The 19,536-nt window shown below is 42.9% G+C and overlaps 1 protein-coding gene across 3 annotated transcripts in view; it reads left to right on the top strand.

Annotated features, from left to right (window-relative positions):
• The window catches only part of neto1l (neuropilin (NRP) and tolloid (TLL)-like 1, like), a 188,608-nt gene that overhangs the window by 83,724 nt on the left and 85,348 nt on the right, over positions 1-19,536 (top strand). For all 3 annotated transcript variants that reach the window (XM_014157199.2, XM_045702099.1, XM_014157198.2), the window contains exons 5-6: positions 10,143-10,184; positions 13,008-13,135. In XM_014157199.2, the coding sequence (XP_014012674.1) occupies positions 10,143-10,184; positions 13,008-13,135 (170 nt within the window). The remainder of the gene's footprint in view (positions 1-10,142; positions 10,185-13,007; positions 13,136-19,536) is intronic.

The following is a 19,536-nucleotide window of genomic DNA, read 5'->3' as shown; positions in this document are numbered from 1 at the left end:
AGGATATGAACAAATCAACTGAAGTGTTAAACATTCTGTAAAGTACATTATATATGCTTACGATTATATAAATTCCCCTTGTATCTCTCTCCCTCTCTCTCTTCCGCTCTCTCTCTTTCTCTCCCTTGATCTCTCTCCCTTGCTCTCTCTCTCTCTCTCTCTCTCTCACTCTCTTTCTCTGTCCCTTTCTATCTCTCCATCTCTCTCTCCAGCTGTGGTGTGTGTATTGATTAATGACAGTCATTCATTAGGCCATTGCCAGCCAGCTGACAACAGATGAAGCCTCTGGGAAATGGAGTCTTCTCTGGTGTGTGTTGTTGTGCATGCAATAGGTCCATTAAGGGTGTGTTGCCTAATCTGATGTCCTATACTGTATGGAACTTATTGTTTGTGACTTCTAAATAAAGCATATAGTTTGCCTGTGCCTGTGTAACATATGGCAAGACTGATGCAATAGCCATTAATACCTGGGAGGCTGTGAAGTTATTGGGGGGGGGTTGAGTAGTTTTGCCTGCCTGCATGAATAGTAGTGCAGTAAGGAAACACAATTTCCAGGGATGGGCCATTATATATATTTGTCTCTCTGTTGTTGGGGGTAAATACTGTAAGCTTGTGAAGATTACGTTCTAAGCCTGGGGTTACAAAGGGAGAAGGGACCAAGGCCATATTGTATGTGGATGGCTGTATCTGCTCTGTAGTCTGCTCACTCACACAGGAAGCCCATATATGGCTCGCAGTACATAGAGAAGAAGGACAACAGAATACTGCCTCGAGTATTCTCCTCCTTTCCTTCCCCAGGTTGTTGTTATAAATTACATTGTGTTCTCAGTCATCTGACCTGGTAGAGTGAAGGTAAATAACTGAATAAATAAATCAGGGGTGACGGAAGAAAGGTGAAGAGGAAAGGAAGTGATTGATTACTGTTGGTACAGAGCCCGTGTGTCTGGAATTCAGGGGATGGAACCTTCAGCAGGCCAGGGATCACAGTGGATGAGGGGTTTATGGGGGAAACGAGGGGAGGAGGGGTGAAGGGGTTTACAGGCTTGTTGACAATGTCACACCTTGGTAACAGTGACACCCACCATAGTAACATCATAGTAACCATGGCTTTTGAGCAGTAGTGTATCTGGAAATGGTCTGTAACACAATAAAAAGGGTTGGAGCTGCTACCACTAGAAATGGAATCGTCAATGGCACTGTACTGTTAGCAAACTAGCATTTTATAATCAAAATGAATACTATTATTTATATGGGAATGAATGAAAAGGATGGAACGAGGGATTGAGCGGAGGAGGGATGGGGTAGATGGGAGGATTACTGTCTCCTTTTCTCTCGTCTTTCCACTCTGGTCTTCTTTTAAATGTATTGAGAAGTGAAAAGCTCTAAGGAATAATCGGTGCTGCCCCCGGCTGGGTCCTTTATATTACATACAGTTCATTTTGACTGAGTCAGCTTTGTCTAGCATCTCAACCTTCTCTTCTCCTCCTTCTGCGCGTGTGTGTGTCCGAAAATACCTCTCATCTGTCGTGACAACTGATGCGTCCTTCAGTGTCGTCCTTCAGCGTCGGACTGTGTAGACAGTCGTTGACCTACAAGTAGTTTTGCATGCCGAACAACCCCAGGCAACATCAGGAGCCCAGCTTCGTGCGCTGACCAACAGGGCACCTTCAGCATTTAAATGCTAAAATGGCTTGCGTGATATTAGCATTTATTAGTTGAGTGACAACCTATGAAATAAGCTAGGTTATTGTTATCTATGTGCTGTTGAAAATGGTGTTTTACCGGAATAGAAGGAAGCTACCTGAGACACAACTCTCATCTGCCTATACCTGCTGAATGGATTTGATTTTGATTGTTCAGGTTCACCATCAGCTATAGTTTTGGTAGTTTTGCTTTAAACAATCAGTGTATATGGTCATGTTTTAGATATACACGGTAAAGTTTATAATTTCATAATGAGGACGGCAATTGCACACTGCATGGACGAAGCGTTAGGAGAAGAGGTCAAAACCATTTGATTTTGAGATGGGGGTGAAATCCAAAATTGTGCTATATATTCATTGGCTATGTCATAGCTAATTTGTAAAGAATAAATACTGATACATTACTATCTCAAACACTTCATCTGCAAAAATGACAAGTTAATTAGTGGGTGATGGTGATTTCAGCACCAAAATGGGGGGGTGGGGGAAACATAGGCTACATTGACCCCCCTAATCTGATAGTGGTATAGGGGTGGTAGATGCCTAGTCTCCCTTAAGACTCTGCTCAGGTGCCTACATAGTACATACACCATAGACATACATCATTTATACACACACACCACACACCACACAAACACACACACACAGAGAAGTCAGCTCAGACAGATCCAGTTCAGAGACCCAGCTCATGAGCTCCATCAGCAGTAGATTTTTAATTTACAATGGAAAATGAATGTGTTTATGGAACAAATGTTAATGCATGGAATCATATCGCATCGAACCGAATCACATCGATTTGTTCTCTAATCAAAGCAAATCTCACCGAGTCATTTTAAACTAAAATGAAACGTTCCTGTGTTGTATCTAGTTACGTATAGAATCGTCTGGAAACAGAAAGATGCACATCCCTAGTGTGCATGCATTCCAGCCTTTGCGTGCATGTGTTTATCCCTTGAGGCTGCTTGGCCTTGTGTCCGTGCTGGGTTAAGGCATGCCAGCGCCCAGTAATAAATCTGTTCTGTAACCAGCTGATTTGACCTGAAGGTTGCTGTTTCATTAACTGTCTGCCACTGGCATTTTCTCTTCCCCCCTCTCATTGCCCAAATACACACACAGCATGGAACTCATCTGTTTGAAGAGGGGAATAAGCGATAGACCGCCTCGTCTCCACATGCCTACATAAGCACGAGTGTGTGCGCACACATACTTATGCGTACACTCACACACAAATGACTCATCCGCCACACTTCTCTTATTGATTCCGTTTTGTGATTGGCCTATTGGAATACTAAATCATAGCCGTCACTCCAGAGCCGTCTCATCTCCTCACTCTGCTACTTTGATTGACAGACTGAATTACACTGTGTGGAGTCTCATTATAAAACATGTGTTGTTGCATACAAAACCACGTAAGATGTTCCCTGACGGGCAAAATTAAGTCCTGAGATCACATACCCAATTCCATGAATTCACACAGTGTGGTTTACTCCCTGTGTGATACCCTTACTGCATCAAAAAGAAAGAAGAAAACAGACAACAAGATGTAGTGACACAGACAGAAAGAGAGAGAGAGAGAGAAAGATAGAGCGAGGGAGGGAGGAAGCTGCTTTGATGGAAGCAGGAGGACTGACAAAGTAGGAGAGTGTTCTGATAAGATGGACTTCTATCTGTGTCCATGTTCTACTTTACTTTATCAGAGTAGGGACATTTTGGAGGAGAAAGAGGCCTGTTCTTTTATCTGAGTTTTTGTCCAACCTTGTTAGCCTGTGTGTGTGTGTGTGTGTGTGTGTGTGTGTGTGTGTGTGTGTGTGTGTGTGTGTGTCTTGACAAGTGATTTTACTCTCCTCTTTGACCGTCAGTGGAAGCTCACCTATTTGGGGCTGCATTTCAAAACAGGACAAAGGGCTGAACTATGTCTGAGTGTTTGAAGTGTGCATATGTGTGTTAGTGTGAGTGTGGTGAATGTAAATGGACAAGTCCCATTTCCTCTCTATCTCTGCTTTGATTGTGGCTCTTACCTTCCCTTTGCTAGCTACCATTATTTTATGTAGGGAGTGAGCGTTCCTCTCGCTCTCTTTACCCTCTCATCTCTCTCTCTCACTCTTAGTCTCCCTATCTCCCTCTCCCTCGCTCTCTCTCTCTCCTCGCTCCCTCATCTCGCTTTCTCTCTTCGTTTCCCTCTCTCTCGCCTCTCCTCATTCTTTCCTCCCTCTTCTCTTTCTCTTCTCTCTCTCTCTCCCCTTTCACTCCCCTCTCGCTCGCTTTTTCTCTTGCGCTCTCGTTCTAATTCTCTCTCTCTTTTTCTCTCTCCCTAGACTCTGACTGGATCACAGTTTGAAATGAGAACAATGAAATGGACAAAGAGAAGTGTTACACTAGACAAGGTGCTCACGCTGTGCAATCAGTGAGCAGCAGCCACTGTCTATGTAACTGGTTGTAGTTTGAGCCAATCGGGGCTAATGCAAGGTGTTTAGAGGGTGCTGTCCTTAGCTGAACATGGCTTGCGGCATGTCGTTGAAAATATCTGCACTGTGTCATCTGCAAAATGAAATTGAACTGGTGGTTCCACTGTAATGTATTTTACGTGTGTGTGTGTTTGTGTGTGTGTGTGTGAGTGAGTGTGTGTTATGCTGTTAGTGGATAAAAACAACAAAACACAACCAACCCCCACACACACACACACAGACACACACACACAGCTGTGATATTTCAGTCATGCGAGTAATGTTTGAAGATGGTTCAGTAAAGACAAAACACCACAGATGTTGGAGATTTCGGAAATGTTTTCCTTCACAGATTTGCTACTTCCTATGATAAACAACATCTCCATCTGTGATTGCACTTACTCAGTGGTTGAAGGTGTGTGTGTGTGTGTGTGTGTGTGTGTAAGGTGATGTCACATCGGGTGACAGCGACTACCTACGTGTACATATTACCTCAATTACCTCGACTAGCAGGGGGCCCCCGCACATTGACTCTGTACCGGTACCCCCTGTATATAGCATTGCTACTGTTGTTTTACTTCATTATTTGTTACTTTTATTTTCTATTTTCTACTTATCTAATTATTACTTAACACTTTTTTCTTAACTTCTTAAAGCATGTTGTTTAAGGGCTTGTAAGTAAGCATTTCACTGTAAAGAAAATCTGTCTCTGATAATTCCTATCCTTTCTATACTCATTTCATTTGTCATTCCAGTGTCTCGAAGGTCAGAGGAGCTGTTTTACTGTTTACCTGTTGTATTCGGCGCGTGGGACAAATAAAATGTGATATTATAAAAGAGTTTCCATCACCAAGGTGTTGTAGTCTAGGAGACGTGTTGCGCCTAGAAGGTCATTCTATGACTCAGACGATTTAATTTTTTTTTTATTATTCTCCCCAATTTCGGGGTATCCAATTGGTAGTTACAGTCTTGTCTCATCACTGTAACTCCCATACAGACTCGGGTGTCATGGTTTTCTTAGAGAAGTGGAGGAGTCAGGCGCAGGACACAGGGATAAAGGTAAACAAACGTGTTTACTAAAAATATCAATAAATCTTGTCATAGAAAAATACATAGTTTAGAGAAACACCTCCAACTACACAAAACAGATAAACAATCACCGACAAGACAAACAGGAAATGCAGAGGTTAAATAATGAACATGATTAGCGAAATGAAAAGCAGGTGTACACAATAAAGACAAAACCAAACGAACAGTGAAACATCGATCGGTGGCAACTAGTAAGCCGGTGACGTCGACCGCCGAACGCCGCCCGAACAAGGAGAGGGGCCGACATCGGCGAGAGTCGTGACATCGGGAGAGGCGAAGGTCAAGAGCCATGCGCCCTCCGAAACACAACCCAACCAAGCCCCACTGCTTCTTGACACAATGCACACTTAACCTGGAAGCCAGCCGCACCAATGTGTCGGAGGAAGCACCGTACACCTGGCAACCATGTCAGAGTGCACTGCGCCCGGCCTGCCACAGGAGTCGCTAGTGCGCGATGGGACAAGGACATCCTTGCCAGCCAAACCCTCCCCTAACCCGGACGATGCTGGGCCAATTGTGCGCCGCCCCAGGTGTCTCCCAGTCGCTGTCTGCTGCAACAGAGCCTGAACTCGAATCACAGAATCTCTAGTGGCACAGCTAGCAATCTCTAGTGGCACAGCTAGCAATCTCTAGTGGCACAGCTAGAAATCTCTAGTGGCACAGCTAGCACAGCTAGCAATCTCTAGTGGCACAGCTAGCAATCTCTAGTGGCACAGCTAGCAATCTCTAGTGGCACAGCTAGCACTGCGATGCAGTGCCTTAGACCACTACGCCACTTCGGGAGGCCTTGATTTAATTAACCTTTATTAAAGTTTTATATCCAGTGTTCAAAACTTTGTGGCCATCAGATCAGATCCAAAAGGTCAGCTGAACCTCTATAAAATGTTATAGCTCCCTACCAGCAGGTAACTACGGGAGGTATTAAAGGGAGGATTAGGAAGGGGACAACTGTTCTGTCCTGGTAAATTGCTATTTTAATTACACAGTCATGCACCTACATTTGTTTTTGTGGGGTAATTGCTATGACACTAAAGCATGCACACTAGGGATGTGCATCTTTCCCTTTCAAGATAATTCAATACGTATCTTCATACATGGGCTCCGATACCATACAGGAACGATACGTTTTGGTTTGAAATGATTTGGTGTGATTCAGTTTGATTAGTGGAACAAATTGATGTGATTTCGTTCGATGTGATATGATCCAATCCGATGCATTAACATTTGTTGCATAAACACATTCATTTTCCATTGTAAATTAAAATCTACTGCTGATGGAGCTCATGAGCTAGGTCTCTGAACTGGATCTGTCTGAGCTGACTTTTGTGTGTGTGTGTATGTGTGTGTATGTGTGAATGTGTGTGCGTGCGTCAATTATGTATATGTCTATGGTGTATGTAAGCACCTGGACTTAGCCATAAGGGATACTGGGCATCTACCGCCCCACAATCAGAGGGGGAGCAATGTATTGGCTACTTTTTGTCCCCCCACTTTTGATCTGAAACCACCATCACCCACTAATTAACTTGTCATTATTGCAGTGTTTGAGATAGTAATGTATCAATATTTATCTTAAATGTGCTATGACATTGCCAATAATTATGTAGCACAGTTTTCGATTACACCCCTTCTTAAAATAAATGTATTCCGGTAAAGCACAATTTTGAACAACTCATTTGATAACAATAACCTAGCAAATTACATTGGTTGTCACTCAATAAAATTGCACCATTTTACAAGCATTTAATGGCGCACAGATGTGCAAGATCAGAGGCCTACCTCTCGTTGGTCAGCGAGCGAAGCTGCGCACGGTGCACAGTTTGACTAGATTACTGATATTTCCTGGGGTTGTTGGCATCCAAAATTATTTGTAGATCAATGACTGTCAATGTAGTTACATGCTTAGTACAACACTGAAGGAGAGGGAGCATCAGTTGTCACAAAAGATGAGGTATTTCCGGAAGTTAGAAAGAATGTAATGCAAAAAAAGTTAGTGAACCAGCAATTCAGATCATTTGAATCCTACTGATGCATGATCCATTTGGATTGGTTTGGGGTCCAGCTGACTGATGCACTCCTATCTTAAACATTTATTTGAACTGATGCATGTCACTGAATCGTTACATCCCTAATGCACACAAATGTGTTTTTTGTGGAAATTACTATGACTATTACTAAAGCATGCACACACATTTGTTTATGTGTTGTAGTAGTGATACACCACCATACCTGAATATTTAATTTACTGCCTCTGTGGTAGTAGTGATACTGTCACGGTTGTCGTAGGGTAAAGACCAAGACGCAGCGGGAAAATATATACTCATCTTCTTTTTATTTGGTGAAGAAGGGAAACACAATTAACGTATACAAAACACAAACACAAACACAAACGAACTGGCCAGTCTCGTCAGGCAAACAGTTAAACAAGAACAATCTCCCACAAAAACCCATGAAAAACAAACTCCTAATTATAGGACCCTCAATCAGAGGCAACAATAACCAGCTGCCCCCAATTGAAGGTCCAACCCCAATTAACTAAACATAGAAATACAAAAGACTAGATAGAACATAGAAATATACTAACATAGAACAATGACTAACAAACCCCGGACTAATAAATCAAATACCCCTCTACCTAAACACATACACAAAACACACCCTGAACCACATAAAACAAACACCCCCTGCCACGTCCTGACCACACTACAATAACAAATAACCCCTATACTGGTCAGGACGTGACAGATACACCACCATACCTGAATATTTAGCTTACTGCCTCTGTGAGGATACAGTGTAGAGACGGCAGAAGTATGTGGTTTGCGCACCCACTGGTTTGCGCACCTTTTGAAGTTGAGATGGGTTAAATAGAATTCTAACTGAAATCTGGACACTCACTGTAGGCCTGCAACTCTCACATGTACACTAATATAATATTAACTACTACAGAATTAAATATTTCTTGCAGTAAAATGACACATCAAATGTAAAAAAAATTCTCTGAGGAGTAGAGAAATATAATTTATTGCTTTCACAATCTTAAGAGAGTGCAGTGCGTGGTTAGGGACTGTGCAAACTTGTTGTCTTTGTCAGAGATGTAAAAGCTGACAATCGGCCATTTCAAACACATACATTCAAGACAAACTGAAATCTTATAATCCTATTTTTTCACAGATTATAATTTCCTTAAAACCGGACAAACTGATGTCATGTGCAGATTTTACAGGTAAAATATTAAGCTGTTTTAAAGTTAGAATATTGTATTTTCTCCCCGGTCCTTACAAGTCCAGAAGTAATCAATCTGGAAATTTCGAGGCTAACACATCCTCGCTCTGCAAGCAGAAATGGAAGAGAAAACTTTACTGACGTCAACTAGATTATTATTGATGCGTTCATTCCATCGATTTATGACATTGTTCTGGTGAGCACCCAACAATATGCTCACTCTCTTCTAGGGCAACAAACAGCCTAATGAGGGTAGCAGATAGCCTAGTGGTTAGAGCGTTGGGCCAGTAACTGAAAGGTTGCTGGATCGAATCCCTGAGCTGATAAGGTAAACATCTGTTGTCCTGCCTTTGAACAAGGCAGTTAACCCACTGTTCCTAGGCCGTCATTTTAAATAAGAATTTGTTCTTAACTGACTTGCCTAGTTAAAAAAATAGTAATAAGGACAGAGGAGAAGCTGCGTGTATCTATTTATAGACAAATAGACTACCAAATGTTGGAAATTATTTGCAGAAAAATATCTAACATGGGGTGAAAGTAGCCTGAGCAGGTATGAAGTCACTGTAGGCCTACTGCTAAAACAAGCGCATATCACAATAAAACAAAGATGGCAAGACAACTGTAGGCTATAACACCATCATTTATAATTACCGCCTGTCAGCCGCATGAGAAATTAGTGCATGGACTTGAAAACAGGTGATATAGGCCTATGCTCCAAAATCTAGTGTGGTTCGATGTGAACACTTTATATTTGCCAAGACAGTGATGACTGGCTGGGACTGTGACGTGTATGAACAGCAGTGGACATGTAAAGGACATCACGCTGCTTGCTTAGTGAGTACCGCTTCTGCCTGATTCTGCTCACACTGAAGCTCAAACTCTGGATCTCTACTTTGCTGGCACACGTGACCGCCCTCCCAAAGTGTCTTACCAGTTGTGCCAAGCAAAAAGCTAGCTATTCAGCCGCGCAAGTGGGGACACTTCAAGCTGAGGAGTAAGTTTCACACCCCTCTAACTTACTCAACAGCAACCCCAGCATTGAGATGAGCACAACTGTAGATCCGAGTCACTACTGTAAAGAACATCACACTGCTTTCTTAGCGAGTACCACTTCCTCTTGATTCATCTCACACTGATGCTCGAACACAGGACCTCTGCCTTGCTAGCACACGTGACCGCCCTCCCAAGGCGTCTTACCAGACGGTGCCACGCAGGAGGCTAGCAATTCGGCAGCTCAAATGGGGACACTACAGGCTGAGGAGTAGGTTTTCACACATCCCGTGTGCTACAGACACGTCAATCAATTCAGGCTACATGTTTGCCTAATGACAATCATTGTATGTCATTACACTTTTGATGTTTAAATAGATATCTCTTTCCATTCACCAAATGGCGGGTGCACAGTGCACTGTTTTAGATGCTGGAATTATTATAGAGTGGATTGAATATGCGCAGGTAGCCTACTTTTTGAAGTGATTTGTTTTATTAGATGAAAATATTACGCCTGGTTGTGTTCATGCCACATTTAAAGTTAATAAATAAATGTGTGCATGTGCAACTGCGCACATATAGGTGGTCCCGCACACCCTGTAAAAAAATCATTTGGCTGTCCCTGACAGTATGTTTCCTTAATAAAAATGACTCTCTTGCCCCTCTCCCTCTCTTTTATCCAATTCTTCAGATCCGGACTTTGGAGACTTGGGAGTGCCCCAGCCTCTGCCCTGTAAGTATCCTCTCTCTCTCGCTCTCTCTCTCTGTCAATTAAATTACATTCAAAGGGCTTTATTGGCATGGGAAACATATGTTTACATTGCCAAAGCAAGTGAAATAGATAATAAACAAAAGTGAAATAAAGAATAAAAAATTAGCAGTAAACATTACACTCACAAGTTTCAAAGGAATAGACACATTTCAAATGTCATATTATGGCTATGTATAGTGTTATAATGATGTGCAAAAAGAAATCTCTCTCTCTTTCAATTTAATTCACTTCAAAAGGCTTTATTGGCATGAGAAACAGGTTTACATATCCAAAGCAAGTGAAATAAAAGTCTCTCTCTCGCTCTCTCTCTCTGTCTCTCGCTCTTTCTCTCTCGCACTTTCTCTCTGTCTCTCTCGCTCTGTCTCTCTCGGTCTCTCTCGCTCTCTCTCTCTCTGTCTCTCTCGCTCTCTCTGTCTTTCTCGCTCTCGCTCTCTCTCTCTGTCTCTCTCGCTCTCTCTCTCGCTCTCTCTCTCTCTGTCTCTCTCGCTCTCTCTCTCTGTCTCTCTCGCTCTCTCGCTCTGTCTCTCTCGCTCTCTCTCTCTGTCTCTCTCGCTCTCTCGCTCTGTCTCTCTCGCTCTGTCTCTCTCGCTCTGTCTCTCTCGCTCTTTCTCTCTCGCTCTGTCTCTCTCGGTCTCTCTCGCTCTCTCTCTCTCTGTCTCTCTCGCTCTCTCTGTCTTTCGCTCTCGCTCTCTCTCTCTGTCTCTCTCGCTCTCTCTCTCGCTTCTCTCTCTGTCTCTGCTTTCTCTTTGTCTCTCTCGCTCTCTCGCTCTGTCTCTCTCGCTCTGTCTCTCTCGCTCTCGCTCTTTCTCTCTCGCTCTCTCTCTGACTTTTTGTTGTTTGCTGATGTACCTTGTTACATTATGTTGTGTTATGTTGCGTAATGCTATGTTGTGTTATGTTGTTGTGTTATGTTGTGTTGTGATATGTTGTTATGTTGTGTTATGTTGTTGTGTTATGTTGCGTTGTGTTATGTTATGTTGTGTTATGTTGCGTTGTGATATGTTGTTGTGTTATGTTGCATTGTGTTATGTTGTGTTATGTTGTTGTGTTATGTTGCATTGTGTTATGTTGTGTTATGTTGCATTGTGTTATGTTGTGTTATGTTATGTTGTGTTGTGTTATGTTGTGTTGTGTTATGTTGTGTTGTGTTATGTTGTGTTGTGTTATGTTGTTGTGTTATGTTGTGTTATGTTGTGTTATGTTGTTGTGTTATGTTGTGTTATGTTGTTGTGTTATGTTGCATTGTGTTATGTTGTGTTATGTTGCTTTGTCTTGCGCTGTGTTATGTTGTGTTATGTTGTTGTTTTGCGTTGTGTTATGTTGCATTATGTTATGTTGTGTTATGTTGCGTTGTGTTATGTTGCGTTGTGTTATGTTATGTTGCGTTGTGTTATGTTGCATTGTGTTATGTTGTGTTATGTTGTTGTGTTATGTTGCGTTGTGTTATGTTGTTGTGTTGTGTTATGTTGTTGTTTTGCGTTGTGTTATGTTGCATTATGTTATGTTGTGTTATTTTGCATTGTGTTGTGTTATGTTGCATTGTGTTGTGTTATGTTGCATTGTGTTGTGTTGTGTTATGTTGCATTGTGTTGTGTTATGTTGCATTGTGTTGTGTTGTGTTATGTTGCATTGTGTTATGTTGTGTTATGTTGCATTGTGTTGTGTTGTGTTATGTTGCGTTGTGTTGTGTTGTGTTGTGTTATGTTGCATTGTGTTATGTTGTGTTATGTTGCATTGTGTTGTGTTATGTTGTGTTATGTTGCTTTGTCTTGCGCTGTGTTATGTTGTGTTATGTTGTTGTTTTGCGTTGTGTTATGTTGCGTTGTGTTATGTTGTGTTATGTTGCGTTGTGTTATGTTGCGTTGTGTTATGTTGCATTGTGTTATGTTGTGTTATGTTGTTGTGTTATGTTGCGTTGTGTTATGTTATGTTGCGTTGTGTTATGTTGCGTTGTGTTATGTTGTGTTATGTTGCGTTGTGTTATGTTATGTTGCGTTGTGTTATGTTATGTTGCATTGTGTTATGTTGTGTTATGTTGTTGTGTTATGTTGCGTTGTGTTATGTTGTTGTGTTGTGTTATGTTGTTGTTTTGCGTTGTGTTATGTTGCATTGTGTTATGTTGTGTTATGTTGCGTTGTGTTATGTTGCGTTGTGTTATGTTGTGTTATGTTGCGTTGTGTTATGTTGTTGTGTAATGTTGCGTTGTGTTATGTTGTGTTATGTTGCGTTGTGTTATGTTGCGTTGTGTTATGTTGCATTGTGTTATGTTGTGTTATGTTGCGTTGTGTTATGTTGCGTTGTGTTATGTTGTGTTATGTTGCGTTGTGTTATGTTGTTGTGTAATGTTGCATTGTGTTATGTTGTGTTATGTTGCATTGTGTTATGTTGCATTGTGTTATGTTGTGTTATGTTGCATTGTGTTATGTTGTGTTATGTTGCATTGTGTTATGTTGTGTTATGTTGCATTGTGTTATGTTGTGTATTATGTTGCGTTGTGTTATGTTGCATTGTGTTATGTTGTGTTATGTTGCATTGTGTTATGTTGCATTGTGTTATGTTGTGTTATGTTGCTTTGTCTTGCATTGTGTTATGTTGTGTTATGTTGTTGTTTTGCGTTGTGTTGTGTTGCGTTATGTTGTGTTATGTTGAATTGCATTGCAATGTGTGTTGTTGTGTCATGTTATGTTGTTGTGTTACATTGCGTTGCGTTGTGTGGTGTATTTTGTGTCTTTGTTCCATTCCCATCATTTGCCTCTATTCACTGATGTGTGTGTGTGTCTCCAGTCTGTGAGTTTGACATGGGAGGACCAGAGGGGATAGTGGAGTCTCATCAGATCACCAAAGATGGAAAGGCTTTAGCTACAGAGGCTGTGGACTGCAAATGGTTCATCCGCGCTCCGCCACGCTCCAAGGTCAGTGACGCACACACACTAACACACATACAGACAAACTGTCAAACAGGCTGCACACGCCTACAGTAGGTACACATAACTCTACTCACTTACACATTTTTATAAATATGTATACACATACGTCACGTCACATCACTCTGTAATAACAATACTGTGTGTTTCTGAATGAGTCTTGTCCTTCCTAGTGTCAGTATGTGAGAGTTATGGCTAATGTTAAGACCCGTGAGCTGTAACACGGATTCCTCTAAAGCACAGCCAGGTGTGTGTATGTGCGCGTCCATGCACCTTGTGCGTAATATGGTGCGTATTATTCCATTAAACCATAGAAAGATGGATGTGGGCACAATGCTGTTATTACAGATGGCCGTGGGCACAATGCTGTTATTACAGGTGACCATGGGCACAATGCTGTTATTACAGATGGCCGTGGGCACAATGCTGTTATTACAGATGGCCGTGGGCACAATGCTGTTATTACAGGTGGCCTTGGGCACAATGCTGTTATTACAGGTGACCGTGGGCACAATGCTGTTATTACAGATGGCCGTGGGCACAATGCTGTTATTACAGATGGCCGTGGGCACAATGCTGTTATTACAGGTGGCCGTGGGCACAATGCTGTTATTACAGGTGGCCGTGGGCACAATGCTGTTATTACAGGTGGCCGTGGGCACAATGCTGTTATTACAGGTGGCCGTGGGCACAATGCTGTTATTACAGGTGACCGTGGGCACAATGATGTTATTACAGGTGGCCGTGGGCACAATGCTGTTAATACAGGTGACCGTGGGCACAATGCTGTTATTACAGGTGGCCGTGGGCACAATGCTGTTAATACAGGTGACCGTGGGCACAATGCTGTTATTACAGGTGGCCATGGGCACAATGATGTCATGACAGGTGCCATACAATATGTTCTGAAGTGGAGAGTATAGCTGATATATTATACTGAACAAAAATATAAACGCAACATGCAACAATTTTACTGAGTTACAGGTCATATAAGGAAATCAGTCAATTGAAATAAATTCATTACTCCCTAATCTATGGATTTCACATGGCTGGGCAGGGGCGCAGCCATGGATGGGCCTGGGAGGGCATAGAGCCCACAAAAGGGCTTTATTATAGACAGAAATACTCCTCAGTTTCATCAGCTGTCCAGGTGGCTGGTCGGATGTGGAGGTCCTGGGCTGTCGTGTTACACTTGGTCTGCGGTTGTGAGGCTGGTTGGACGTACTGACAAATTCTCTAAAACGAAGTTGGAGGCTTATGGTAGAGAAATGGACATTCAATTCTCTGGCAACAGCTCTGGTGGACATTCCTGCAGTCAGCAATGAAATTGCACTTTCCCTCAAAACTGTATTTTGTGACAAAACTGCACATTTTAGAGTTGCCTTTTATTGTTCCCAAGCACAAGGTGCACCTGTGTAATGCTGTTTAATCAGCTTCTTGATATGCCACACCTGTCAGGTGGATGGATTATCTTGGCAAAGGAGAAATGCCCACTAAGAGGGATGTAAACACATTTCTGCACATTATTTGAGAGAAATACGCTTTTTGTGCGTATGGAACATTTCTGGGATCTTTTATTTCAGCTCATGAAACATGGGACCAACACTTTACATGTTGCATTGATATTTTTGTTCAGTATAGCTAGTAGGGGATTTAAGTCAGAGTGTGTGTCTGTGTGTGTGTGTTCTGCAGCTTTGTGCAGAGTGTGCTGGCAGAGAAAACAAATGCGGTCTGTAGCAAGCCCCAGGGTCAAACTACACAGCAACGCTATTTCATCAGCACTAAATCTCTCTCCCTCCCTCTTTCTTCCCTGTCTCTCTCTATCTCTCTCTCTCTCTCCTTTTTCTGCCTTCCTCTCTTTCTAGCCATCTCTCTCTCTTTCTCTTCTTCCTTCCTTCCTTCCTTCACTCGCTCCCTCCTTTCTCTCACTCTCCTGGCTACAGCTCGCTGGTTAAAAAACACCCCTGGCCCCAAAAAAACCTCACTGGTCTCCGTCTTACCTTAGGCGTACACGCACGCACGCACACACACACGCACGCACACATATACACACATTTCTATTATACACTCATTCAAGCAGATATATGCACATATACAGACAAACACTAACACACTCATATCGACAGTATACTCACACTCTTCTATATGTTTCCTGTTCCAGAATGCCACTGGAGAGAGATAGACAGGGATGAATGGGTCTCTGTGGTTGGAATCATTCATTGCCGTTCCTGACTCCATTGTCTTTGTTAGAGGGAGAGATAAATCTGCTGTGATACTGGCTTAATGATGTCACAATTTATTATAGTTAATTGGCCTCTAATACTTCCCACCTTTTATGCACCAGTGAGGCCACCGTACATACAGATAATCCCTCAGTTGGATTTGATGAAAGGATAATTGTTGAGCATATTGTTGAGCTCACACACACACTCACACACACAAACACACACAATCTTTTTAGCTTTGTGTTTGTTCTCTCTGCCCCCCAGCGATGATGTCATGGCTGGCTTGATAATATTTGTGTTAAATGTGATTTATTGCCACTGTGATTGATTTGGGTGTTATCTGATGTCCTTCCAGGACTGCAAATCAAAACTATATTCCCTTGTCTACCTTCCAACGTCCTTCTGATTCAGCCATTACAAACAATTAAACCTGGCTCCCAACAATACCATAGAGCTGCCTTATTGAACTGTGGCTGAAAGGGGGAGGCCTATCTGCACTTCATGCATTTATGAAATTGTTCTTCCAGTTATTGATAAGCCTGCACCTATTAAGAAACTGACCGTTAGAACTATTAACCTCTTGACGGTCGCCTAGGATAGGGGGCGCCACAGCGCATTTTGAAAAAAATGTGTGCCCATTTTAAACGACCTACTACTCAAACTCAGAAGCTAGGATATGCATATAATTAATACTTGTGGATAGAAAACACCCTAAAGTTTCTAAAACTGTTTGAATGGTGTCTGTGAGTATAACAGAACTCATATGGCAGTCAAAACCCCGAGACAGATGGAAACAGGAAGTGGAATTCTGAATTGCGAACTCAACTTCATCACGTTGCCTATTAATCACACCGTGAGCTATGGTTCATTGAGCACTTCCTATTGCTTCCACTAGATGTCCCCAGTCTTTACAAAGTGATTTGAGACTCCTACTGTGAAAACTGACAGAATGACACGCTGTGGAACGTGGTCACACGGAGAGGGCCATCACCATTATGACGCCGGCGCCCCTGGTTACCATCCCCTTTCGAAACGTTTTGAAACACAATGCAATCATCCTCCTTGAATCTTATTGGCTCTCTTGTTGAAAAACGCCCTAAAGATTTATGTTATACAACGTTTGACATGTTTGAACGAACCTAAATGGGAAAAAAATGCATTTTCTCGAAATGGCTGTCCCGCGGCCGACGGAGCATTTGGATCAGGCTTCAGACGCGCTAACAAGAACAAGCTCTTGGAACATAAAGGAGTCATTTTTTCGAACTAAAATACATTTGTTGTGGACCTGGGATTCCTGGAAGTGCTTTCTGATGAAGACAACCAACGGTAAGGGATTATTGACAATAGTATACAAGACTAGATGTGATATGCGATTGTTCCAAGATGGCGCTGACCTGTAACGTTAGCCTATTTTTCAGAGTATCGCATCCCCTTTCATCGCAAAGTATGATTACCCAGTAAAGTTAATTTTAAATCTGGCATTACAGGTGCTTTCAAGAGATATTCATCTATAAATCTTAGAATGACAATATTACATTTTAAAAATGTTTTCGAATAGTAATTTAGTAAATTGTAGCTCTGTTTCATCGGATGCATTTGAGGGAAAATAGTTAGTCAACGTTATGCACCAATGTAAAATGCTGTTTTTATATATAAATATAAACTTTATTGAACAAAAGAATGCATGTATTGTGTAACATGATGTCCTAGGTGTGTCATCTGATGAAGATTGTCAAAGCTTAGTGCTGCATTTAGCTGTTTTTTGGTTATTTGTGATGCTTGTGGTTGGTCGGAAAATGGCTACGGGACGGAGGCCGCACAGGGGTTAAAGTTAGTGTGGGTGAGGTGAAAAAATATTGTTGGCCATCAATAATGACAAAACACCTGATATTGACATCTTAGATGGAAAGCTACTGAGGATTGTAGCGGACTATATTGCCACTCCAATTTGTCATATCTTAATCTGAGTCTGGATTTTTTTAAATTGGTGTCAGACCTGGAGGGAAGCCAAAGTTATCCCGCTACCCAAGAATGGTAAAGCTTGCTGCCGACTCTTTGCAAACTTGTAAAAATTGGTTAAACATGTAATGTACAGTGTACCGCAGGGCAGCTCTCTTGGGCCTTTAGGCGTTTCAATTTTTACCAATGACCTGATTGTAAAAACGGTTGGCTGGTATGCCCTCACCTGTCTGAGTGGTAGAACCTATGGCTGCAAACTTATCATAGTTACTAAGTCATTTGTGGTTATTACCCATTATTACACAACATGTAAAAAGAAACCCAATAAACCCCCTGCAACTTACATTTCGAAGCACGCACAACATTCAGGTATCCTTGTTTCTGTCCACAATAAAAATTGTTCTCAGAAAATGTGCATCTTCTTTCTTCGGATGACTATAACACTCTGACCTGAGTAGGTGGGTGCAGTGTCCAGACGCGCCTTTCCAAGCACTTTGATTGGTTGTGAATGGTAGGGCCGTGATTAGTGAGGGATAACTAAGCTAGGATGAACAGCCAAACAAATGGGACTCAAGAGAAACTGAAGGGACTGTGAGGGAAAGTTGGGTAAAGAGGAGGGTAGGGTCAGTGAGATCCTGTATCTCCGCCACTCGGTTGCCAACGAAGATCTTGAATCGGCAGGAAACCGATTGGAGCCATGTGAGGACCGTCATGAAATCCGTCCACATAATAACTTGGCAGATAGGGAGAGTGAGGATCTTGGCCAGCTGCGTTCCAGTAAGTGCTGCACACAATTCCAGACAAGGGATCGATTTTTTCTTCTTCGGGGCTAATCTTGACATGGCTGTGAGGAAGGCCATATCGATGTTGCTGTTGGGGTGTTCTGTTCCAAGATACAGAGCCATAGGCCTGTCTCGCGGCGTCGCAGAACACATGGATGTCCCTCAGGAAAGTCGGGGAGTCCATCTCTGGGCTGGTGTATCAACTTGGCAGGGCTATCTGCTGCAGATTTGGAAGTTCTCTCTTCCATTCTTTCCAGGGGAAGACTAGATTTTTGGGCAAATGGCCGTCATCCCAGTCTTCTTGTTCAATAGATGCTAAAGCAGCATTTTGGCCCTAATGGTAAAGGGGGCAATGTACCCCAGGGGGTTGTATTGGCTAGCTAGAACCTTGTCGATGGTGCGCATGGTAACTGTTGGACAATCTAGCTGGCAGGACTTGTACGACAGGGTGTTGGACTGACAGTTCCAGCGTTGCCCGAGGGCTGATTCTTGAGCATCTGCTTGCCCCTGTCTAATCCAGAGTTTGGTGCTGCTCGACCTGACTTCAGAAGGGAGATGGCTGATTACCGAAGGGACATTGCTTGCCTGTTGTAGCGGCTAGTAGCTTCCAAAGCTTGTCCACAATGGCCTTGGCATCTTCCAGTTGTCCCCTTAGAAGGACTTCTCTATTGACCCTCTTACGTCTACTACCGGCTGTCTGTGGTTCAGGATGTGTTTCTGGAGAGCGAAAGTAGCACAGTAGGGACTTGACGTGGTGCCGAAGGGGAGGACGTGTCATCGTAGACGCTGGGCGGATTCTCCCGGTTTAGGTCTCTCCAGAGGAACCTCATCAGCGGCTGGTCTTCAGGGAGTAGTCTGACTTGGTGGAACATCCCACGAATCCTCTCTGAATCTGAGGAGCACTACAAGCAGGGAGGGGCCAAGCGTGGGTCCTGGGAGCAGGACCTTGTTAATGTTGTCCCCTTTGTACTGGAACAAGCAGTTGAATACCACATGATTCTTGCTGTTATGCTCTGTCATGTGGTGTGGGATGTACCAGCTCGTGGCAGTGTTCTCTTCAGCATCTGGCGCTAGCTTTACGGTGTAGCTGGCTGCTCCTTCTGAATCGCTGCTTTGAATGCTGCTGCTTGCTCTGGTGACTTCGCCAGCCTCTTCTCTGTGGCTCTGAGCAGCGGGAGCACAGCTTCCTCAGGGGCTCGCAGCTGGGGCATATTCTTAATGCGAAGGAGGAGAGTTGCGTAACATTCGACTCCATCCACTTCAACTCTCATTGTTCTGGCCTCCAACATGTCTATCGTCTCCTGGTCTTGGTGAGTTCCGGTGCTGATCTTCTCGCTGCGCCATGGCAGTACATCCATCTGCCACAACTTCTTAACCTGAGTAAACAGGTCAGCATTTGAGCAAAGCATAGAGGTGACATAGC

The sequence above is a fragment of the Salmo salar genome, chromosome ssa19 (assembly GCF_905237065.1).
Source record: "Salmo salar chromosome ssa19, Ssal_v3.1, whole genome shotgun sequence".
NCBI classification, from domain to species: domain Eukaryota; kingdom Metazoa; phylum Chordata; class Actinopteri; order Salmoniformes; family Salmonidae; genus Salmo; species Salmo salar.
This window is presented reverse-complemented; position numbering and strand designations above follow the sequence as displayed.